This window comes from Haliotis rubra, unplaced genomic scaffold, assembly GCF_003918875.1.
Source record: "Haliotis rubra isolate DU_JTF1 unplaced genomic scaffold, ASM391887v1 Scf541, whole genome shotgun sequence".
Classification (NCBI taxonomy): Eukaryota; Metazoa; Mollusca; class Gastropoda; order Lepetellida; family Haliotidae; genus Haliotis; species Haliotis rubra.
The window spans coordinates 71,157-96,548 of record NW_025767237.1 but is presented as its reverse complement, the minus strand read 5'-3'; the positions used below and the strand labels follow the sequence as shown (position 1 = coordinate 96,548).

At 43.1% G+C, this 25,392-nt stretch overlaps 1 protein-coding gene across 7 annotated transcripts in view; it reads left to right on the top strand.

Annotated features, from left to right (window-relative positions):
* Positions 1 to 16,625, top strand: part of LOC124253490 (ankyrin repeat domain-containing protein 50-like) — a 28,722-nt gene extending 12,097 nt beyond the window's left edge. For 6 of the 7 annotated variants that reach the window (XM_046687285.1, XM_046687286.1, XM_046687288.1 and 3 more), the window contains exons 2-5: positions 10,168 to 10,286; positions 10,969 to 10,999; positions 11,447 to 11,495; positions 12,995 to 16,625. In XM_046687285.1, coding sequence (XP_046543241.1) covers positions 10,976 to 10,999; positions 11,447 to 11,495; positions 12,995 to 14,199 — 1,278 coding nt within the window. In that variant the 5' untranslated portion in view covers positions 10,168 to 10,286; positions 10,969 to 10,975 and the 3' untranslated portion in view covers positions 14,200 to 16,625. Of the gene's footprint in view, positions 1 to 7,085; positions 7,249 to 10,167; positions 10,287 to 10,968; positions 11,000 to 11,446; positions 11,496 to 12,994 lie in introns of those variants that run through there. The other variant, XM_046687283.1, reaches the window with a different exon arrangement.
* The last annotated feature ends 8,767 nt before the right edge of the window (positions 16,626 to 25,392 follow it).

Here is a 25,392-nt window from a genome sequence, read left to right as displayed (position 1 = left end):
ATCATCACTTCCATACCTTAACATAGACTTACGACTCTCTTAGCGTGAAGGTGGTCGTCACTTCCATACCTTAACATAGACTTACGACTCTCTTAGCGTGAAGGTGATCATCACTTCCATACCTTAACATAGACTTACGACTGTCTTAGCGTCAAGGTGATCATCACTTCCATACCTTAACATAGACTTACGACTCTCTTAGCGTTAAGGTGATCGTCACTTCCATACCTTAACATAGACTCATGACTGTCTTAGCGTTAAAGTGATCATCACTTCCATACCTTAACATAGACTCATGACTGTCTTAGCGTTAAAGTGATCATCACTTCCATACCTTAACATAGACTCATGACTGTCTTAGCATTAAAGTGGTCATCACTTCCATACCTTAACATAGACTCATGACTGTCTTAGCGTTAAAGTGATCATCACTTCCATACCTTAACATAGACTCATGACTGTCTTAGCATTAAAGTGATCATCACTTCCATACCTTAACATAGACTCATGACTGTCTTAGCATTAAAGTGATCATCACTTCCATACCTTAACATAGACTTACAACTTTCTTAGCGTTAAAGTGATCATCACTGCCATACCTTAACATAGACCTACGACTGTCTTAGCGTTAAAGTGATCATCACTTCCATACCTTAACATAGACTCATGACTGTCTTAGCGTTAAAGTGATCATCACTTCCATACCTTAACATAGACTCATGACTGTCTTAGCGTTAAAGTGATCATCACTTCCATACCTTAACATAGACTCATGACTGTCTTAGCATTAAAGTGATCATCACTTCCATACCTTAACATAGACTCATTACTGTCTTAGCATTAAAGTGATCATCACTTCCATACCTTAACATAGACTTACAACTTTCTTAGCGTTAAAGTGATCATCACTGCCATACCTTAACATAGACCTACGACTGTCTTAGCGTTAAAGTGATCATCACTTCCATACCTTAACATAGACTCATGACTGTCTTAGCGTTAAAGTGATCATCACTTCCATACCTTAACATAGACTCATGACTGTCTTAGCGTTAAAGTGATCATCACTTCCATACCTTAACATAGACTCATGACTGTCTTAGCGTTAAAGTGATCATCCCTTCCATACCTTAACATAGACTCATGACTGTCTTAGCATTAAAGTGATCATCACTTCCATACCTAAACATAGACTCATGACTGTCTTAGCGTTAAAGTGATCATCACTTCCATACCTTAACATAGACTCATGACTGTCTTAGCGTTAAAGTGATCATCACTTCCATACCTTAACATAGACTCATGACTGTCTTAGCATTAAAGTGATCATCACTTCCATACCTAAACATAGACTCATGACTGTCTTAGCGTTAAAGTGATCATCAATTCCATACCTTAACATAGACTCATTACTGTCTTAGCATTAAAGTGATCATCACTTCCATACCTTAACATAGACTCATGACTGTCTTAGCATTAAAGTGATCATCACTTCCATACCTTAACATAAACTTACGACTGTCTTAGCATTAAAGTGATCATCACTTCCATACCTTAACATAGACTCATGACTGTCTTAGCGTGAAGGTGATCATCACTGCCATACCTTATCATAGACTCATGACTGTCTTAGCGTTAAGGTGATCGTCACTTCTATACCTTAACATAGACTTACAACTGTCTTAGCGTTAAAGTGATCATCACTTCCATACCTTAACATAGTCTCATAACTGTCTTAGCATTAAAGTGATCATCACTTCCATACCTTAACATAGACTCATGACTGGCTTAGCATTAAAGTGATCATCACTTCATTACCTTAACATAGACTCATGACTGGCTTAGCATTAAAGTGATCATCACTTCCATACCTTAACATAGACTCAGGACTGTCTTAGCGTCAAGGTGATAATCACTTCCATACCTTAACATAGACTAATGACTGTCTTAGCATTAAAGTGATCATCACTTCCATACCTTAACATAGACTCATGACTTGCTTAGCGTTAAAGTGATCATCACTTCCATACCTTAACATAGACTTACGACTGTCTTAGCATTAAAGTGATCATCACTTCCATACCTTAACATAGACTCATGACTGTCTTAGCATTAAAGTGATCATCACTTCCATACCTTAACATAGACTCATGACTGTCTTAGCATTAAAGTGATCATCACTTCCATACCTTAACATAGACTTACGACTGTCTTAGCATTAAAGTGATCATCACTTCCATACCTTAACATAGACTCATGACTGTCTTAGCGTCAAGGTGATCATCACTTCCATACCTTAACATAGACTTACGACTCTCTTAGCGTTAAGGTGATCGTCACTTCCATACCTTAACATAGACTTACGAATCTCTTAGCGTCAAGGTGATCGTCACTTCCATACCTTAACTTAGACTTACGAATCTCTTAGCGTCAAGGTGATCATCACTTCCATACCTTAACATAGACTTACGAATCTCTTAGCGTTAAGGTGGTCGTCATTTCCATACCTTAACATAGACTTACGACTCTCTTAGCGTTAAGGTGATCGTAACTCCCATACCTTACCACAGGCTCGTCACTGTCTTAGCTCTAAGGTACAACGACACCCTGGCAGTTATGAAACCTTAAATTTCCTGTGTAGTTCGCACACATTCACCACTTTGCTGAAAGCATCAGCAGGTTCGCCTCAAAAGTGACCCGTATCATGTATTCGTTGTTTGTTTACGTTACATTATGACGTCACGTGAAGGGGAATGTGTGATAACGGTGGTGTTGTCAGCTGCCTACAGATGAAGTGGGTACAGGGTCCGGGTAGACAGTCCGAGAAACGTCCCCTCTGACCTAATCTTATCACGAACATTGACTCGCATACCGGTGGTGACACCTAGGCCCCTTCCCACAAAGCATCTTCGCGATACGACTGTCCTAAATATTGATATGCAGGCTTACCCTTGTCGTGTATTGTGGATCGGGCACCTGTGCTTAACAGAGTTTTGAGTGAGGTTCATTTATATCAGATAATGTGTAAAAATTCTATTTTGCATTTTTGTACCATGCAGTTTTATCATATTCTGTTATTTATTATGCACCGGGGGTATCACTTCAGTGATATCTTGCCATGAGCACGGCGTGAAACAACAAACCAACCTTTTCCAGATCTATCTGCACTGATCTCAGCGTCACTGAAGATGTCTTTAAGATTCTAGTACAAATCTAAATTTAGTATAGGTCTAAATATACCTCTGCCCCTCACTAACTATGACATGTACATTGTATTACACTTGGAACACTGAACAGTACACTATAACACTGCGACATGGCAGTCGTCTCTCATTACTTTATATAAGTAGCTTTGTGGAGTCTCCTGCACATAAACTCGGGTTTTATGAGTGTTTTTGTCCTGTATCTGTCGGCCACTGTGTCTGTCTGTCCGTCTGTCGACGGCTGTATTTGAGGCACGCTCTGACCACCTGTCCCTAATGACCCATACTGCGAGCCGGGGTACAGAAAGTACCATACGTCAAGTAAGCTATACTTACGGCTGGATAATCTTATTCAGAAACCTGTATAAACAACAACACGAGTGTTATATCAATAACCTTCAAGTATCGAAACATAAGTTATGTTTACTGTTTAAGTACGGCTTAAGTGTCGAAACCTGTGAAACAGATCAAAGTTAAAAAACTCGGCGCATGCGCTGTAAACAGTATATTCTACGATGGCGACACGTCGAGGGGGGTTGTGTTTCACCGAGTTGAAATGTGATCTGTATACCCCTTGTCTAATGTCGTCCTTGACAGTGCAGACAGTCCATTCGGTGGTATTTCAGTTTTCGTTGTTGTATTTATACTGTGGTAATAACGTAACTATTGAAGACCGGGACATGAAACTATGACGTACAGATTTTAGGAAATTTGTAAGAATTCGTTACATTTTCCGGGTGGGGGATCGCGGAAACGTGACCGATTGTGGCTGCACTTTGTAATAGGGAGTGACTTATTTAACCCTACGCTGCCCATTTTAGTTTCGTGTTTATTAAGTTTTTAATATTCTATTTTGTCTTAGCCTTCCTGCGAAGGGAATACTTGTCAGTTGCCTATTCCAGGATTAACAGTTAAGGCGCACCATCTTTCAGATTGGATTTTAAACGCATGTCGCTTAAATCCCGAGATTAGTCTTAAATCCGCACCTTCGTAAAGTATTACGTGTGATTTTCACCGATCCGTAAGGCAACAACGTATGGATTACCCTTACCTATTACAACGTATGGATTACCCTTACCTATTACAACGTCATAGTGTACTCATGTTTTGACTGTAATCTTTGTGGCCACAACTATGTTTATTACACTACACGGCGGATTAGAGACAACGTTACCAGGTTACCTGTAGATCCCACCCACCTGGACCACACCCCTAATAACACGTGGCCATACAGCTTTCAACACAACTGTTGCAAACTGAGATGGTTACTGTGATTTGAAACCCTTGATTGACCAATCAGAATCGAGTGTTTACCAAATTCAGGAAACAATTATCCCTGCACACGTGCACGCTATGGGTACATATTTAATATCACACTGAAGAGTGGTGTTTGAACGACTTGGACCAGAATTACTAAGATACCAACTCTCCCCAGTCTAGTTCCTCTGGATAACTGCAATGTGAGATCTGCGGGTTTACTTACCCAGTAAGTCTCATGTTCACAGACCTGAAGTCTGTAAGGTAAACATTAATAGTTTAAATGACAATGTTATAAACATTATAAATAACTGGGGTGCTCTACTGTCCGCGTATCTAGACTTGCCTCTACGAAAGATAGAAGTACTATACATCCATGGGCTCAGCATTCAGTATAGCCTGGGGCAAGGCTAAGAGACCAGTAGCAGGGGTACTGCAGTGTGAGATGTGGGGTTTACCTACCCAGTTAGTATCATGTACACAGACGGGTAGCAGGGGTACTGCAGTGTGAGATGTGGGGTTTACCTACCCAGTTAGTATCATGTACACAGACGGGTAGCAGGGTACTACTGCAGTGTGAGATGTGGGGTTTACCTACCCAGTTAGTATCATGTACACAGACGGGTAGCAGGGGTACTGCAGTGTGAGATGTGGGGTTTACCTACCCAGTTAGTATCATGTACACAGACGGGTAGCAGGGGTACTACAGTGTGAGATGTGGGGTTTACCTACCCAGTTAGTATCATGTACACAGACGGGTAGCAGGGGTACTACAGTGTGAGATGTGGGTTTACCTACCCAGTTAGTATCATGTACACAGACGGGTAGCAGGGGTACTGCAGTGTGAGATGTGGGGTTTACCTACCCAGTTAGTATCATGTACACAGACGGGTAGCAGGGGGTACTGCAGTGTGAGATGTGGGGTTTACCTACCCAGTTAGTATCATGTACACAGACGGGTAGCAGGGGTACTGCAGTGTGAGATGTGGGGTTTACCTACCCAGTTAGTATCATGTACACAGACGGGTAGCAGGGGTACTGCAGTGTGAGATGTGGGGTTTACCTACCCAGTTAGTATCATGTACACAGACGGGTAGCAGGGGGTACTGCAGTGTGAGATGTGGGGTTTACCTACCCAGTTAGTATCATGTACACAGACGGGTAGCAGGGGTACTGCAGTGTGAGATGTGGGGTTTACCTACCCAGTTAGTATCATGTACACAGACGGGTAGCAGGGGTACTGCAGTGTGAGATGTGGGGTTTACCTACCCAGTTAGTATCATGTACACAGACGGGTAGCAGGGGTACTGCAGTGTGAGATGTGGGGTTTACCTTCCCAGTTAGTATCATGTACACAGACGGGTAGCAGGGGTACTGCAGTGTGAGATGTGGGGTTTACCTTCCCAGTTAGTATCATGTACACAGACGGGTAGCAGGGGTACTGCAGTGTGAGATGTGGGGTTTACCTACCCAGTTAGTATCATGTACACAGACGGGTAGCAGGGGTACTGCAGTGTGAGATGTGGGGTTTACCTACCCAGTTAGTATCATGTACACAGACGGGTAGCAGGGGTACTGCAGTGTGAGATGTGGGGTTTACCTACCCAGTTAGTATCATGTACACAGACGGGTAGCAGGGGTACTGCAGTGTGAGATGTGGGGTTTACCTACCCAGTTAGTATCATGTACACAGACGGGTAGCAGGGTACTGCAGTGTGAGATGTGGGGTTTACCTACCCAGTTAGTATCATGTACACAGACGGGTAGCAGGGGTACTGCAGTGTGAGATGTGGGGTTTACCTACCCAGTTAGTATCATGTACACAGACGGGTAGCAGGGGTACTGCAGTGTGAGATGTGGGGTTTACCTACCCAGTTAGTATCATGTACACAGACGGGTAGCAGGGGTACTGCAGTGTGAGATGTGGGGTTTACCTACCCAGTTAGTATCATGTACACAGACGGGTAGCAGGGGTACTGCTGTGTGAGATGTGGGGTTTACCTACCCAGTTAGTATCATGTACACAGACGGGTAGCAGGGGTACTGCAGTGTGAGATGTGGGGTTTACCTACCCAGTTAGTATCATGTACACAGACGGGTAGCAGGGGTACTGCAGTGTGAGATGTGGGGTTTACCTTCCCAGTAAGTATCATGTACACAGACGGGTAGCAGGGGTACTGGTGTGAGATGTGGGGTTTACCTACCCAGTTAGTATCATGTACACAGACGGGTAGCAGGGGTACTGCAGTGTGAGATGTGGGGTTTACCTACCCAGTTAGTATCATGTACACAGACGGGTAGCAGGGGTACTGCAGTGTGAGATGTGGGGTTTACCTACCCAGTTAGTATCATGTACACAGACGGGTAGCAGGGGCATCCCGCACCCCAGGTACGTCAGTACGACGTTGTGGGTTTCACTGTTATGTCACCGACCGACCCACTGAACCTTCCTTGTCGAGGAATCCATTCGGGATAATGGCTGCATTTATTATCGATGTGTTTACTCATGATTACTGTATTCACAAACACACGTCAGAGGCAGCTAGTTATTACTCGTCATACCACACATGTACACACTCACATATATAGATAAACATCAAGTGACATTATCCGGCATAAGCTGCCCGGCTCTTGCAGCGTCACGGGTACGTGTTATCCGGCAGCACGGCCGACATCACACTCTGATTGCATGTGCTGCACACGTCGGTATGGTACCACCAACCTACCTCTGTATGTATGTTTGTTGGGATTAGATGGAGACAGCGGTACAAAATACCGACATTTCATGGTAAGCCATTAACTTTGACTGCTGTGCGCTGACTTGACAAACATGTAAGTAAGTGTATACCGAAACAGTGGGATCATACATGTAAGTACGTCTGTGTGTCCGCCGTGCCACGCCGCCATCGCAACCCTGACCTCCTGGTCATCCTTCCATGCATGTTACAGACCTCTCTCTCTCTCTCTCTCTCTCTCTCTCTCTCTCTCTCTCTCTCTCTCTCTCTCTCTCTGTCTCTCTCCCTCTCTCTCTCCCCTCTCTCTCTCCTCTCTCTCTCCTCTCTCTGTGTCTCTCTCTCCCTCTCTGTGTCTCTCTCTCTCTCTCTCTCTCTCTCTCTCTCTCTCTCTCTCTCTCCCCTCTCTGTCTCCCTCTCTCTCTCTTGTCTCTCTGTGTCTATGTCTGTGTGTACCCCTGTCTCTGCGTCTATGTACATGGCTGTATATGTGCGTATTGTTGTCGTACGTGTGTGTGTGTGTGTGTGTGTGTGTGTGTGTGTGTGTGTGTGTGTGTGTGTGTGTGTGTGTGTGTGTGTGTGTGTGTGTGTGTGTGTGTGTGTGTGTGTGTGTGTGTGTGTGTGTGTGTGTCCGTCCATACGTCCATACACGTACGACAACAATACGCACATATACAGCCATACACATAGACGCAGAGACGGGGGCACACACAGACATACACACACACACACAGACATAGACACACACACACACACACACACACACACACACACACACACACATAGACATAGACACACACAGACAGACAGACATAGACACACACACAGACAGACATAGACACAGTGGTATGTCGTTGTCTGACTTGTATGCACGTATGGCTAGATGGACTACACACTGACTACAGTCCATCTGATTAGATACTGTACCGATTGCTGTGTACATAACTGTTCATCTGTATAGTGTGTAGGCAGTTTGTCTGTGTTTGTTCTGATGTTTGTTCAGTGTATGTGGCTTTATTCATAGATATGCCTAAAATATGAACAACTTGGGAAAGAAGAAAACAAACCACATTGTTCAAGTTTTCCATATACGTTGTACGCATGTCTAAAACATCATCCGTTTTGATGCCCCCGCCATATATGGCTGATCCGTCCGTCCGTCCGTACGAAACAGGGAATGTATTCTATCCACTTCTCCACAAAAAACGCTCTGTGGAATTCAATGAACTTATACATGGGCTTTCTTGGGACTCTAATGGTGTGCATCTAATGTTTTGTTTTTGTATTTTATTGTTATTTTTGTAAATTAAGAGACATTTGAACTTAGGTACATTTTGCTGAATTTCTCTATGATGATAGTGTAATAGGGGATGAAGTCTATCCACTTCTCCACAAAAACTGCTCAACAGAATTGAATGAACTTCTACATATCTTTCGTAGGGACTCTACAGGTGTGCATTTCATAACTTTTTTATGCAATTTCTTAATTTTGTCACTTTTACAGATGTTTGAACTTAGTTGAATTTGGTTCTATTCATCCTGTTCGTCCCATACAACAGGGGGTGTACTTTATCCACTTCTCCTCAAAAAACCACTTCACAAAACTCATTTAGCTGACATATGTCTTTTATAGAGACTCTAAAGGTGTGCATCTCATATTATTTTTTTTGTATTTTATATTTTTTTGTATGTTTAGAGACATTTGAACTTAGATAAATTTTGTTGAATTTCTCTCTGATGATAGTGAAATAGGGGATTAAGTCTATCCACTTCTCCCAAGTCAAAACATTGACTACAGAAGAGTCTCGTTTCCTGCTGACTGGGTTCCGTCCTGTTGCGCACCTTAGTACAATAACCAATCCAGAAATTTGAGACCAATTCATTCAGCCGGATACATAAATATTTATCAGTATTATTTGATACATCTAAGCACTTGTATATTGCAACACCTCGCTCCGTCTAATCGTTGCAAACACGTCGTGCAGCGTGCTCTGTCGTACAGCGGGCTCTGACAAACGGAAATCGTTGAAATCTCAAAACGAGGCTCTGCAGCTAGAAACGTTTGGCGGCCTAGTATGGACTTGGTATTATATCAATCAGATTGTGCGTTACAAACCCACACCAAATAAGCGCAAAGAACACATAACCGGTGTAACCAGTGAGACAGATGAATTGTGAATCATTTTACGACCTCATCAAACGGGCAGTATGTGACGTCTTAGTTAAGGTCATGCTGCCTCACCATCGCCATAAAATATAGAAATACGAAGTTATTAAAGTTTCAAAATTAACTTGTAAATACCATTTTCTTATGAAACAAGGAATTGGAATTCATTGTAACCATAGTTGTTTGTGGTGTCTCTTTTCACTTTCACACGAGAAAATTCGGATCGGCTGAAAAGTAGGTCATTGTCTGAATAGGTTATGAGACTCATGTTTCGGTTTGCAAAACTGCTCAACAGAATTGATTAAGCTTATACATGTGTTTCATTGGGACTCGAAAGGTGTGCATCTCATAGTTGCATAGATGTTTGTTGAACTTGTTCGTGAATTTTGTTCAATTATTGATCTCTTTAATATGATAATAGGTTGTGTTATCTAACCCCTCAACACATTGTTTTTAGTGTTTTCAAGTACTTCAGTGGGACCCTGAATGTGTGAACTCTTCCTACAGCAGCGGGGGCATCCGTGTCCCTGGACACAATTATTTCTTGTTTATATTTATTCAATTGCAAGCAGTTTCACGATTTTATGATTTATTGACCCGCCGTAGCGCATAACCTCCAGAATCCTATAATCGGTCGTTCGAATCCCAGATTCGCCATATCGTGCTCATGGGTTTTCTAGGTTTGGGAAAAAGTTTTAAACTTTCATCACTACGGGCTCTCGCTCTTCTCTGTTGTTGTCTTCGGATAACACTCAAACATAATCTCAGTACCCAATGTGTCTATATTCTTATGGCTCGCTGTTTGTAGGACATGACGTGACAATGGATCCGACGCACCCCGCCACCATCCCGGGAACGTCTTCCTCTTCCGCGCGACGACGTTGAAGGAGATACTGTACATGTGATCACACAATCAACTGTTACCAGGTAACAATCACAACCGAACGGTAACTCCCTGTACCATCATTAGCAAGGCGAAAACTACGAAACCATCAATCTGTGATCATCGCACAGCTTGTCCTTGGGAATGTCTTTAACCACCAACACCCCACCAGTCCAACCCTTCGGGATTCCTAGCAGGAAATGGCCCCCATCCATCTGTGATCATCGCACAGCTTGTCCTTGGGAATGTCTTTAACCACCAAATCCCCACCAGTCCAACCCTTCGGGATTCCTAGCAGGAAATGGCCCCCATCCATCTGTGATCATCGCACAGCTTGTCCTTGGGAATGTCTTTAACCACCAACACCCCACCAGTCCAACCCTTCGGGATTCCTAGCAGGAAATGGCCCCCATCCATCTGTGATCATCGCACAGCTTGTCCTTGGGAATGTCTTTAAATCCGCTACCTGTCATAGTTTGTCCACGACCGACCCTCAACCATCTCATGTTTTACTGCGTCTGTATCTTATCTGTGTAATGTTTCATATATTTTTTGAAATTATCAATTTGTAATGCCTGGCACATGTAAACATATAACGTGCACTTTTTCATTTGGCTCACTCAGTACTGTGAACTTGGGTAGTGAATCTCCCAACACTGCGTGTGGTCTGTGCTCTCTGTTATGTGTGTGATGCGACTTACTAATACACCAAGGTACTCTTTACAGGGACACAATGGATGCAGATCACATCATGCAGGCAAGTACATGCGATTCTTGTTATACACCACACAGGTGATATGTAGAATATAACTCACCTAGTATAACATTGGTAGGCAAGACATATTTACTCAATCGTTCAAACAGAAGTGTTTTCCAGCGCATTAGTTAAGATACAGGTTGTGGTTTGGAAAAGTCCATGTTTGTCAGACTACGAGATGGTAACACTATGTGTGGGCAGCCTGAATGTGTGCCGTGGAACCCCGAAGGCGTGGTGTGTTGCCCTACTTGCTATCAAAGTCGAGACTCGTATTTACACGGATTGTATAGAGCTGAGAACAAAAACAAAACAAAAACAAACAATATCCAGTCACCACTTATTTTTTATTTGTAATGTAAAGAACCGTAATTTTCCTCTTTGAATTTATAGCTTACCTTTTGTCGAAGTCAGTAACACCCGTGTGACGCCATAATATTGTTCTTACAGCTCCACCAGTTTCAGCTTAGACTCCAGCATGGGGAGCAGGACGTGCAGGGTAGGTAATCCCTGTATAAGTCATCCGCCAGGGGGCATGCTTAGGCAGAGTATAAGTCTTTACAAATGGATGCCAGGTGACCAACGTGACAAGTCAAAACACGCAGTGTGTCAACAAAGTTTGATTTAAATTGTTATTGATAAAGTTACCTTGGAAGCAAACTTTAGACTTTATGTCGTATGTCTCCTGGATAAATGAGACATGATCATATCCTGTCATAATGGCCCCCTTCCCTTACGTCCTCACTAATAGTTTTAAACTGTAGGGTCGAAGACAGAGCTGGACCAGCTGTCGGGCCATAGCTGCAGGTGTATGTAGGCTGACTGGGTGTTTGTTTGCCAGTGTTGACCGTAAAAGATCCCATGTGACTTGTGGATGAACTTGAAATGAGCGGGTCGATATTCAGGTTATGTACACATAACCGGACCATCACCCGGTGATCACCGGTCAGCCACCTGGACATCTATGGTGGAGCCCATCATGATCACAGATGACACGATCCATAACTCGTGATTATAGTAATTTTATACTCTCATCGTTCATCAGCAACCCAGGCTTGTATTCACCCGCGAAGTTACGGGTTAGGATTGGTCTTCACCAAACCATATTTGCTGTAAGATGCATCTCACGTGGTCGGGTGGTCAGGCTCGCTGACTTGGTTGCAGTACCCAGTTGCGTAGATCTATGTCATGATGTTAATCATTGGATTGTCTGGTCCAGACTCGATTATTTACAGAGGCTCGTCATATAGTTAGAAAGACCAAATCCAAAGACCTTTTCAGGTCTCTCCTTAAAACCCACCTCTTCCGCTCAGCATTCCACTAGACTTTCAGGAAAGTGTGTTTATTTGTGCATGGAATTGGTTGTAACTTCATAGCGGCAGTGGGCACCTGTCGATGGATACAAGGCGCTTAAGAAATCAATTCTTGTTTTTCATTATTATTTTGTTGGGGTTGGCGCTAAACAACAAAGTATATAAACAGTAATATTGTAAGTCCGCAGAATGTCAAGTCACAGGTGGTTATCAAAGACAGATTCGTGTGTAATCAAGAGCCTGGCGCCACCAGACGTGGCTTTACGTTGAACGATTTCGTTTCAGTGCATATGTCATCCTCGGTGCGACAGTAAACTGCACTCTAACCACCTTCTTCTCTCACCTAGATACTCAGATTTAATTCAATTGTCTAGATATTAGAAATACCTGTCTTAGAAAAAACGTCCACCGTTCTGAGGGAGACCAATATACGTCCTTGAAGAGGGTCACTGCAGATTTGCCTAGTTCCTCATCATCCCTGTCAAGGGGCGGTGGGGTAGCCTAGTGGTTAAAGCGTTGGCTCGTCACGCCGAAGACCCGGGTTCGATTCCCCACATGGGCAAAATGTGTGAAGCCCATTTCTAGTGTCCCCCGCCGTGATATTGCTGGAATATTGCTAAAAGCGGCGTAAAATCAAACTCACTCACTCATCCCTGTCAATAATGTTCGTGAAATCTTTTGCCAGATACGTCGCCAGACCAAGCAAGTCACGAGCCCGTGGAGAGGTCCGACACTGCACTCCATGTTGCCTGCAAAGCGGGTGATCTGGACAGCGTCCAACAGACCTTGATAGAGGCGGACGTCAACAGTCGGGGGCTTCACGGCAGGACGGCAGTGATGGAGGCAGCACGGAGGGGTCTCAGAGAGATGTTGCATTTACTTGTGAACAAAGGAGGTGACCTGTCGCTGATCGACGACAACGGTAACAACATTCTTCATATGGCGTGTCTGGGCGGAAATATTGAGATCGTTAAGCATGTCCTCTCGCAAGACGTTGTGGACATCAATAGCAGAGGACAGTACGGGCGAACAGCAGTGATGTTCGCGGCAGAGAAAGGTCACTGTGAAGTGTTTGATATTCTTGTGAGTGGTGGTGGTGATGTGTCTCTCGTGGACGGCAGCGGTAACAGCATCCTTCATGTTGCCTGTATAGGCGGAAACGTGGACATGGTGAAGTACGTCCTCTCACAGAACCTTGTAGACATCAACAGCGGGGGACAATACGGGCGGACGCCACTGATGTCAGCGGTGGGGAAAGGGCGAAGGGACGTGTTTGATCTGCTTGTGAGCAGTGGTGGGGATGTGTCCCTTGTCGACAGCAGCAGTAACAGCATCCTGCATCTAGCCTGTATCGGGGGCCACGTGGATATGGTGAAGTATGTCCTCTCACTTGACGTCGTGGACATCAATGTTAGAGGTCAGTATGGGCGGACACCGTTGATGTCGTCAGCATGGCGGGGCCACAGGAAAGTGTTCGATTTTCTTGTGAGTAAAGGAGGTGATGTTGCTGTCGTGGACGATGATGGGAACAACATCCTTCATTTAGCCTGTATTGGAGCACAAGTGGAGATGGTCAAATACATCCTCTCACAGGACGTAGTAGATACCAACAGCAGGGGTCAGTTTGGGAGGACTCCTCTGATGATAGCAGCTGAAAAGGGGTATAGGGTAGTGTTTGATCTTCTTGTAAACAAAGGAGGTGACGTGTCTCTTGTAGATGACGACGGTAACAACATACTTCATGTAGCCTGTATTGGGGGACATGTGGAGATGGTAAAATATGTCCTATCGCATGACCCAATGGAAATCAAAAGTAGAGGACAGTACGGGAGGACGCCGGTTCTGCTGGCAGCAGAGAAAGGTCACAGAGACGTTTTGACTTGCTCGTGAGTAAAGGTGACAATGTATCGTTCACTGACGACGACGGGAACAACATCCTCCACATGGCGTGTATTGGAGGTCAGGTTAACATGGTGCAGTATGTTCTTTCGCTGAACATCGTTGACATCAACAGCAAGGGTCAACATGGACGAACTCCGGTGATGTTTGCCGCGGAGAAAGGACATAAGGATGTGTTTGACCTGCTTGTCAAAGAGAAGGCAGACGCCTCACTAGTGGATGATGACAGTAACAACATATTCCACGTGGCCTGTATTGGGGGCCAGGCGGAGATGGTGAAACATGTCCTAGCCCAGAATATTGTGGACATCCCGATGGATCCCAGACGCACTCATCTGTACGTCAACCCGCGTAAACGATCGGTGTGCTTCTGAGTCATATTTGAATTGCAGTAACTCCTAGATTCGCCCCAGATCATTTCAGCATGTCGAACACACGAGTGTTTCCCGTGGTTCAACCTGCATCAGTAACGGGGCACTCCTTCATCACACCGACATCCTGATGCTATACACAAAGAAGTTAATTAAACACCCCCTGTATTTTTGCAATGATAGGTTTTCAACACGTACATAAAGCTTTTCGCGGTGACTATGATGGAAAAACATGGGTTTTTCTGACCCGTATGATCCTTTGACTCATGAAAAACGACAAAATGATAATTACTTCTTTTAAAAAACCCTCCACACACTGAATTTCATACAAAACCATGTCTGTACAAGTATGACCCTGAAATGTTTAATGTTAAATATATTGGTGAATGTGAACGTTCAGAATGTCATTTTGCGTGTCTTACACGAATCAAGGTCAATACCGAGTGTAACCTCCATGTAACTGTATGACAGCCGGCACCCTCCTCCTCATACTCTCTGCCAGCCTCCTCAAGTCTACGCCATTCCTCGTGTCAAACAGCTTCCAATTGGGCCAGATTATGTCCAGGAGGATCCCTTTATTGCACACGACGACCAATCATGTCCCAGATATGGTCCAAAGGGACAAGGTCGGGGCTCAGTCAATCGTGAGATATGTCAGGGAGTGCTTAACTAAGTTCATTGTGTATATAAACAAGCCTGTCAGCGTGATGTGGTAGAAAATCCCGGTCTGATGTTGGTCGGAGGCGTTTACTCCATATCCGAATCCTTCCAGCACGGGAATGATGCCAAATAGACCTAAAACATCTCAGCGCGATTCTGGGATGATAACCAACGACCATAGGATTCTGGCACGTCTCTCTGCGACATCGTTTCTTATACGACAGGGCCACCCTAGGAATGTCATCCTAAGTACCATGACACGGCAGCCATATCATCTGCCTTGTACAGTCAAGTGCAGCCGAGTCAGTGTTCTTAAGGTCAAGGAACAGATGTGTTAAGATGGTGTTCTATATGATTAATTTATGCAGATATATCCAAAAGTTCATATTTATATTATTGTGTTTTTCTAGAAACACAGGTGGGTATTCCAGATAACAATCAGGTAACAATTTGTCGGAAGAGACGGCTTGGTTGTTCAACTGATTGATTGCATATCCTTGTTACCCTGGATCGTGGCTCGTTATACCCATCACTGGATTGTCTGGTCCAGACTCGGGTTACATAGAGGCCACGGTAATACAGGTACAATATATCTTACTGCAGCGTCACACAATATTTCAGGAGCTCACGCGTCCAGAACCTGAAGTCTTAACAGTCCACCCTTAACAGTCCACCCTTAACAGTCCACCCTTAACAGTCCACCTATAAGTAATTATTACTAATGATAAGTTAACAGTAAATATATATGGTCTTAGCCACTCCTCACCCAGTTTCTATATTCAGACCAATATTTTCATTATCAAATACATCGTTAACATAATTAAACAGACGTACAAATGAAAGTACACACCTGGTGTTTTGGAATTATTTGAAAAGTGTTGTTATTTTGACTGGCAACTTCGCAATTGGACACATCTGTGGTGTTTTGGCAACATATTAGGAAAGTCTGTGACTCTTTAAAAACTCTTTTCAAAACATTTGCGTCGCTTTTTGGAAAGTAATCCAAAAGCCCCGGATGTGTACTTTCTTTTGTACGTCAGGTTATGTATGAAGAACGGGATATTTAAGACGAGTCGTTTTCTTTAAGTCTGAACTGTTTCGTGTGAATATCTGGAACACAAGTCAGCAAAACCTGAAACATTGTTTGGTTATATTACGTCATACATTTTACACTTTGTGAATAAACTGCAGGTAACGCTTAATGAGAATTTATCAACCAACATTTTTAATTGATATTAAGGCTATGAATGCTATTTGTTGAAATAGTTGGCGGGTTTTGTAGATCAAATATTGCCCACGCAGCTAGCGCATACAGGTCTGTTTGTGATACGGCAGATATATATTATCCATGAATTTACTGTATCAATAAAACATGAATGCATTGTTGTCCTGTTTCACGTCTCCACCATTGGGATCGGCATTCTCGCGACACACATGACATGTGGCGCTGATCAACATAACACTGCTTATGTGATGTTAAGGTCAAGGCTCATACAAAGGTGTAAAGGCTGCACATATGTTTCATATTAGCACTGAACACATTGCCCAGATTGTTATCTTGGAGAAGAATGAAATCTCAACCACTGGTGTAAACCCCGTATATACTGTCAACATTAGTACTGAACACACTGTTCAGATCAGATTGTTATCTTGGAGAAGAATGAAATCTCAACCACTGGTGTAAACCCCGTATATACTGTCAACATTAGTACTGAACACACTGTTCAGATCAGATTGTTATCTTGGAGAAGAATGAAATCTCAACCTCTGGTGTAAACCCCGTATATACTGTCAACATTAGTACTGAACACACTGTTCAGATCAGATTGTTATCTTGGAGAAGAATGAAATCTCAACCTCTGGTGTAAACCCCGTATATACTGTCAACATTAGTACTGAACACACTGTTCAGATCAGATTGTGATCCATGGGCAGAATGAAATTTCAACCTCTGGTGTAAACCCCGTATATACTGTCAGAATTGCCTGATGATCCGGAAAAAAGACCCTGAGAGATCAACTGAAAATAACATGGTTAATATGTTCGAACAATTGATGTTTTACGGAACAGGTAAGAATTAGGATGAGATAAATAATCATTAGACGGGATACTGATGCTTGATATCGCAGACTGAATCACCGACTCTGTTTTAGCACCGATTGAAAGATATTTCCGTAATGTCCATGTGTGTGAGCTTAATGTTGGAAGGATGTCTGACGTTTTCGTTATAAATACCTTAGACGTTTGCCACGGCGAGCCCCATTAGAATCGTGCTGACAGACCAAGAAACGTCATCGTTGGAATCTGGGGTTCGAACTCCTCATACTCACTCCTCATGTGCGCCGCTCCATCCAGCGAATGGCAGCGGCCCCGTGTAGTATCACTAAGGCCCCGACTCCGCATCCTCTGCGACTTTTGCGAGTCATGGAAAGCCCAGCAATGAGATGCGGAACTCTGTGCATTGCCCTTCAGGTGCGGTGGGGTAGCCCAGTGGTTAAAGCGTTCGCTCGTCACGCCGAAGACCCGGGTTCGATTCCCCACATGGGTACAATGTGTGAAATCCATTTCTTGTGTCCCTCGCCGTGATATTGCTGGAATATTGCTAAAAGCGGCGTAAACCGCACTCACTCACTCATTCCCCCTCAAAACCACAACTCCGGATTGTCTAGTCCCAACTGTATCATGACAGTGTTGAATCAAGAGTGAGGACACCAGCTGTCACAGCGGAAAGATAAGCCTATGCTGCCCCATCGGTGGCACTCGTCGCGAAACACATGCAAAGGGAAGTCAAGTGCTTATTTAAAAGAACACGTGGTGCAAGTGAAAACTGAGAAATGTATACATATTATCACTACGAAAATGTGAAAATGTCCTCGACATGTCTACCATAAAACCTTCTAAATCCTACAAAGGCTTTGAATCTCTCTCGGCGATAATCGACACTCGTTAGACTCTGACGCCGTTTTACGTTCACATCACTTATCTCCCTTTACAAGATTACCTGAACGAGTCAGTTTCAGCTCAAACAAATGAATGAACACTACACGTTGGGAATCATGAATACTGGGCAGGGTCAGCTGATTATCTTGTTTATGGTTATCAGTACTTGAGATGGACTACACTTAAGTTTACTGTAACAGCATATACCCCTTCCCCATGTGAAGCAGATCAATGTTAGATACTTGATATAGACAGTACATTGACTATTTTCCCTCGCGGATCAATGTCAGTCACTGGTTTGACTGAACAATATTTCCAGGCCGCAGTCAAGATATTGGAGTGCTTCTGAACACGGACAACTGTTACAGTGATTTCCATGGCCATCAATAGTCTGTGAGTGAGTTCGAGGTGGATTTCACAGTATTTCAGTTATACCCGGTGTGTCAGATTGACGTGGGAATATTTCAGCTATATCCTGGTGTGTCAGCTTGACGTGGGAGTATTTCAGTTATATCATAGTGTGTCAGCTTGATGTGGGAGTATTTCAGTTATGTACTGGTGTGTCAGCTTGATGTGGCAGTATTTCAGTTATATCCTGGTGTGTCAGCTTGACGTGGGAGTATTTCAGCTATATCCTGGTGTGTCAGCTTGATGTGGGAGTATTTCAGTTATATCCTGGAGTGTCAGCTTGATGTGGGAGTATTTCAGTTATATACTGGTGTGTCAGCTTGACGTGGGAGTATTTCAGTTATACCCGGTGTGTCAGCTTGATGTTGGAGTATTTCAGCTATATCCTGGTGTGTCAGCTTGATGTGGGAGTATTTCAGTTATATCCTGGTGTGTCAGCTTGATGAGGGAGTATTTCAGTTATATCATAGTGTGTCAGCTTGACGTGGGAATATTTCAGCTATATCCTGGTGTGTCAGCTTGTCGTGGGAGTATTTCAGTTATATCCTGGTGTGTCAGCTTGATGTGGGAGTATTTCAGTTATATACTGGTGTGTCAGCTTGATGTGGGAGTATTTCAGTTATATCATAGTGTGTCAGCTTGATGTGGGAGTATTTCAGTTATATACTGGTGTGTCAGCTTGATGTGGGAGTATTTCAGTTATATACTGGTGTGTCAGCTTGATGTGGGAGTATTTCAGTTATATCCTGGTGTGTCAGCTTGATGTGGGAGTATATCAGTTATATCCTGGTGTGTCAGCTTGATGTGGGAGTATTTCAGTTATACCCGGTGTGTCAGCTTGATGTGGGAGTATATCAGTTATATCCTGGTGTGTCAGCTTGATGTGGGAGTATTTCAGTTATACCCGGTGTGTCAGCTTGATGTGGGAGTATTTCAGCTATATCCTCGTGTGTCAGCTTGATGTGGGAGCATTTCAGTTATATACTGGTGTGTCAGCTTGATGAGGGAGTATTTCAGTTATATCATAGTGTGTCAGCTTGATGTGGGAGTATTTCAGTTATATCCTGGTCTGTCAGCTTGATGTAGGAGTATTTCAGTTATATCCTGGTGTGTCTGCTTGATGTGGGAGTATTTCAGTTATATCCTGGTGTGTCAGCTTGATGTGTCAGTGTTTCAGTTATATACTGGTGTGTCAGCTTGATGAGGGAGTATTTCAGTTATATCCTGGTGTGTCAGCTTGATGTGGGAGTATTTCAGTTATATACTGGTGTGTCAGCTTGATGAGGGAGTATTTCAGTTATATCCTGGTGTGTCAGCTTGATGTGAGAGTATTTAAGTTATATCATAGTGTGTTAGCTTGATGTGTCAGTATTTCAGTTATATCCTGGTGTGTCAGCTTGATGAGGGATCATTTCAGTTATATCCTGGTGTGTCAGCTTGATGTGTCAGTATTTCAGTTATATACTGGTGTGTCAGCTTGATGTGGGAGTATTTCAGTTATATACTGGTGTGTCAGCTTGATGTCAGTATTTCAGTTATATACTGGTGTGTCAGCTTGATGTGGGAGTATTTCAGTTATACCCGGTGTGTCAGCTTGATGTGGGAGTATTTCAGTTATATACTGGTGTGTCAGCTTGATGTGGGAGTATTTCAGTTATATACTGGAGTGTCAGCTTGATGTGGGAGTATTTCAGTTATATACTGGTGTGTCAGCTTGATGTGGGAGTATTTCAGTTATATCCTGGTGTGTCAGCTTGATGTGGGAGTATTTCAGTTATATACTGGTGTGTCAGCTTGATGTGGGAGTATTTCAGTTATATACTGGTGTGTCAGCTTGATGTGGGAGTATTTCAGTTATATCCTGGTGTGTCAGCTTGATGTGGGAGTATTTCAGTTATATCCTGGTGTGTCAGCTTGATGTGGGAGTATTTCAGTTATATACTGGTGTGTCAGCTTGATGTGGGAGTATTTCAGTTATATCCTGGTGTGTCAGCTTGATGTGTCAGTATTTCAGTTATATACTGGTGTGTCAGCTTGACGTGGGAGTATTTCAGTTATATCCTGGTGTGTCAGCTTGATGTGGGAGTATTTCAGTTATATACTGGTGTGTCAGCTTGATGTGGGAGTATTTCAGCTTATATCCTGGTGTGTCAGCTTGATGTGGGAGTATTTCAGCTATATCCTGGTGTGTCAGCTTGATGTGGGAGTATTTCAGTTATATCCTGGTGTGTCAGCTTGATGTGGGAGTATTTCAGTTATATACTGGTGTGTCAGCTTGATGTGGGAGTATTTCAGTTATATCCTGGTGTGTCAGCTTGATGTGGGAGTATTTCAGTTATATCCTGGTGTGTCAGCTTGATGTGGGAGTATTTCAGTTATATCCTGGTGTGTCAGCTTGATGTGGGAGTATTTCAGTTATATCCTGGTGTGTCAGCTTGATGTGGGAGTATTTCAGCTATATCCTGGTGTGTCAGCTTGATGTGGGAGTATTTCAGTTATATCCTGGAGTGTCAGCTTGATGTGGGAGTATTTCAGTTATATACTGGTGTGTCAGCTTGACGTGGGAGTATTTCAGTTATATACCGGTGTGTCAGCTTGATGTGGGAGTATTTCAGTTATATCCTGGTGTGTCAGCTTGATGTGGGAGTATTTCAGTTATATCCTGGTGTGTCAGCTTGATGAGGGAGTATTTCAGTTATATCATAGTGTGTCAGCTTGACGTGGGAATATTTCAGCTATATCCTGGTGTGTCAGCTTGTCGTGGGAGTATTTCAGTTATATCCTGGTGTGTCAGCTTGATGTGGGAGTATTTCAGTTATATACTGGTGTGTCAGCTTGATGTGGGAGTATTTCAGTTATATCATAGTGTGTCAGCTTGATGTGGGAGTATTTCAGTTATATACTGGTGTGTCAGCTTGATGTGGGAGTATTTCAGTTATATACTGGTGTGTCAGCTTGATGTGGGAGTATTTCAGTTATATCCTGGTGTGTCAGCTTGATGTGGGAGTATATCAGTTATATCCTGGTGTGTCAGCTTGATGTGGGAGTATTTCAGTTATACCCGGTGTGTCAGCTTGATGTGGGAGTATATCAGTTATATCCTGGTGTGTCAGCTTGATGTGGGAGTATTTCAGTTATACCCGGTGTGTCAGCTTGATGTGGGAGTATTTCAGCTATATCCTCGTGTGTCAGCTTGATGTGGGAGCATTTCAGTTATATACTGGTGTGTCAGCTTGATGAGGGAGTATTTCAGTTATATCATAGTGTGTCAGCTTGATGTGGGAGTATTTCAGTTATATCCTGGTCTGTCAGCTTGATGTAGGAGTATTTCAGTTATATCCTGGTGTGTCTGCTTGATGTGGGAGTATTTCAGTTATATCCTGGTGTGTCAGCTTGATGTGTCAGTGTTTCAGTTATATACTGGTGTGTCAGCTTGATGAGGGAGTATTTCAGTTATATCCTGGTGTGTCAGCTTGATGTGGGAGTATTTCAGTTATATACTGGTGTGTCAGCTTGATGAGGGAGTATTTCAGTTATATCCTGGTGTGTCAGCTTGATGTGAGAGTATTTAAGTTTATTTCATTATATCCTGGTGTGTCAGCTTGATGTGGGAGTATTTCAGTTATATACTGGTGTGTCAGCTTGATGTGGGAGTATTTCAGTTATATCCTGGTGTGTCAGCTTGATGTGGAAGTATTTCAGTTATATACTGGTGTGTCAGCTTGATGTGGAGTATTTTCAGTTATATCCTGATGTGGGATGTATTTCAGTTATATCATGGTGTGTCAGCTTGATGTGTCAGTATTTCAGTTATATACTGGTGTGTCAGCTTGATGTGGGAGTATTTCAGTTATACCCGGTGTGTCAGCTTGATGTGTCAGTATTTCAGTTATGTACTGGTGTGTCAGCTTGATGTGGGAGTATTTCAGTTATATACTGGTGTGTCAGCTTGATGTCAGTATTTCAGTTATATACTGGTGTGTCAGCTTGATGTGGGAGTATTTCAGTTATACCCGGTGTGTCAGCTTGATGTGGGAGTATTTCAGTTATATACTGGTGTGTCAGCTTGATGTGGGAGTATTTCAGTTATATACTGGAGTGTCAGCTTGATGTGGGAGTATTTCAGTTATATACTGGTGTGTCAGCTTGATGTGGGAGTATTTCAGTTATATACTGGTGTGTCAGCTTGATGTGGGAGTATTTCAGTTATATACCGGTGTGTCAGCTTGATGTGGGAGTATTTCAGTTATATCCTGGTGTGTCAGCTTGATGTGGGAGTATTTCAGTTATATCCTGGTGTGTCAGCTTGACGTGGGAGTATTTCAGTTATATCCTGGTGTGTCAGCTTGATGTGGGAGTATTTCAGTTATATACTGGTGTGTCAGCTTGATGTGGGAGTATTTCAGTTATATCATAGTGTGTCAGCTTGATGTGGGAGTATTTCAGTTATATCCTGGTGTGTCAGCTTGATGTGGGAGTATTTCAGTTATATACTGGTGTGTCAGCTTGATGTGGGAGTACTTCAGTGATATACTGGTGTGTCAGCTTGATATGGGAGTATTTCAGTTATATCCTGGTGTGTCAGCTTGATGTGGGAGTATATCAGTTATATCCTGGTGTGTCAGCTTGATGTAGGAGTATTTCAGTTATACCCTGGTGTGTCAGCTTGATGTGGGAGTATTTCAGTTATATCCTGGTGTGTCAGCTTGATGTGTCAGTATTTCAGTTATATACTGGTGTGTCAGCTTGATGTGGGAGTATTTCAGTTATATCCTGGTGTGTCAGCTTGATGTGGGAGCATTTCAGTTATATACTGGTGTGTCAGCTTGTCGTGGGAGTATTTCAGCTATATCCTGGTGTGTCAGCTTGTCGTGGGAGTATTTCAGCTATATCCTGGTGTGTCTGCTTGATGTGGGAGTATTTCAGTTATATCCTGGTGTGTCAGCTTGATGTGTCAGTATTTCAGTTATATACTGGTGTGTCAGCTTGATGAGGGAGTATTTCACTTATATCCTGGTGTGTCAGCTTGATGAGGGAGTATTTCACTTATATCCTGGTGTGTCAGCTTGATGTGGGAGTATTTCAGTTATATCCTGGTGTGTCAGCTTGATGTGGGAGTATTTCAGTTATATCCTGGTGTGTCAGCTTGATGTGGGAGTATTTCAGTTATATACTGGTGTGTCAGCTTGATGTGGGAGTATTTCAGTTATATCCTGGTGTGTCAGCTTGATGTGTCAGTATTTCAGTTATATACTGGTGTGTCAGCTTGATGTGGGAGTATTTCAGTTATATACCGGTGTGTCAGCTTGATGTGTCAGTATTTCAGTTATATACTGGTGTGTCAGCTTGATGTGGGAGTATTTCAGTTATATACCGGTGTGTCAGCTTGATGTGGGAGTATTTCAGTTATATACCGGTGTGTCAGCTTGATGTGGGAGTATTTCAGTTATATACTGGTGTGTCAGCTTGATGTGGGAGTATTTCAGTTATATCCTGGTGTGTCAGCTTGATGTGGGAGTATTTCAGTTATATACTGGTGTGTCAGCTTGATGTGGGAGTATTTCAGTTATATCCTGGTGTGTCAGCTTGATGTGAGAGTATTTCAGTTATATCCTGGTGTGTCAGCTTGATGTGGGAGTATTTCAGTTATATCCTGGTGTGTCAGCTTGATGTGGGAGTATTTCAGTTATATCCTGGTGTGTCAGCTTGATGTGGGAGTATTTCAGTTATATACTGTGTGTCAGCTTGATGTGGGGAGTATTTCAGTTATATCCTGGTGTGTCAGCTTGATGTGGGAGTATTTCAGTTATATCCTGTGTGTCAGCTTGATGTGGGAGTATTTCAGTTATATACTGGTGTGTCAGCTTGATGTGGGAGTATTTCAGTTATATCCTGGTGTGTCAGCTTGATGTGGGAGTATTTCAGTTATATCCTCCTGTGTGTCAGCTTGATGTGGGAGTATTTCAGTTATATCCTGGTGTGTCAGCTTGATGTGGGAGTATTTCAGTTATATACCCTGGTGTGTCAGCTTGATGTGGGAGTATTTCAGTTATATCCTGGTGTGTCAGCTTGATGTGTCAGTATTTCAGTTATATACTGGTGTGTCAGCTTGATGTGGGAGTATTTCAGTTATATCCTGGTGTGTCAGCTTGATGTGGGAGTATTTCAGTTATATACTGGTGTGTCAGCTTGTCGTGGGGAGTATTTCAGCTATATCCTGGTGTGTCAGCTTGATGTGGGAGTATTTCAGTTATATCCTGGTGTGTCAGCTTGATGTGGGAGTATTTCAGTTATATCCTGGTGTGTCAGCTTGATGTGTCAGTATTTCAGTTATATACTGGTGTGTCAGCTTGATGAGGGAGTATTTCAGTTATATCCTGGTGTGTCAGCTTGATGAGGGAGTATTTCAGTTATATCCTGGTGTGTCAGCTTGATGTGGGAGTATTTCAGTTATATACTGGTGTGTCAGCTTGATGTGGGAGTATTTCAGTTATATCCTGGTGTGTCAGCTTGATGTGGGAGTATTTCAGTTATATACTGGTGTGTCAGCTTGATGAGGGAGTATTTCAGTTATATCCTGGTGTGTCAGCTTATGTGAGAGCATTTCAGTTATATACTGGTGTGTCGGCTTGATGTGGGAGTATTTCAGTTATATCCTGGTGTGTCAGCTTGATGTGTCAGTATTTCAGTTATATACTGGTGTGTCAGCTTGATGTGGGAGTATTTCAGTTATATACCGGTGTGTCAGCTTGATGTGGGAGTATTTCAGTTATATACCGGTGTGTCAGCTTGATGTGGGAGTATT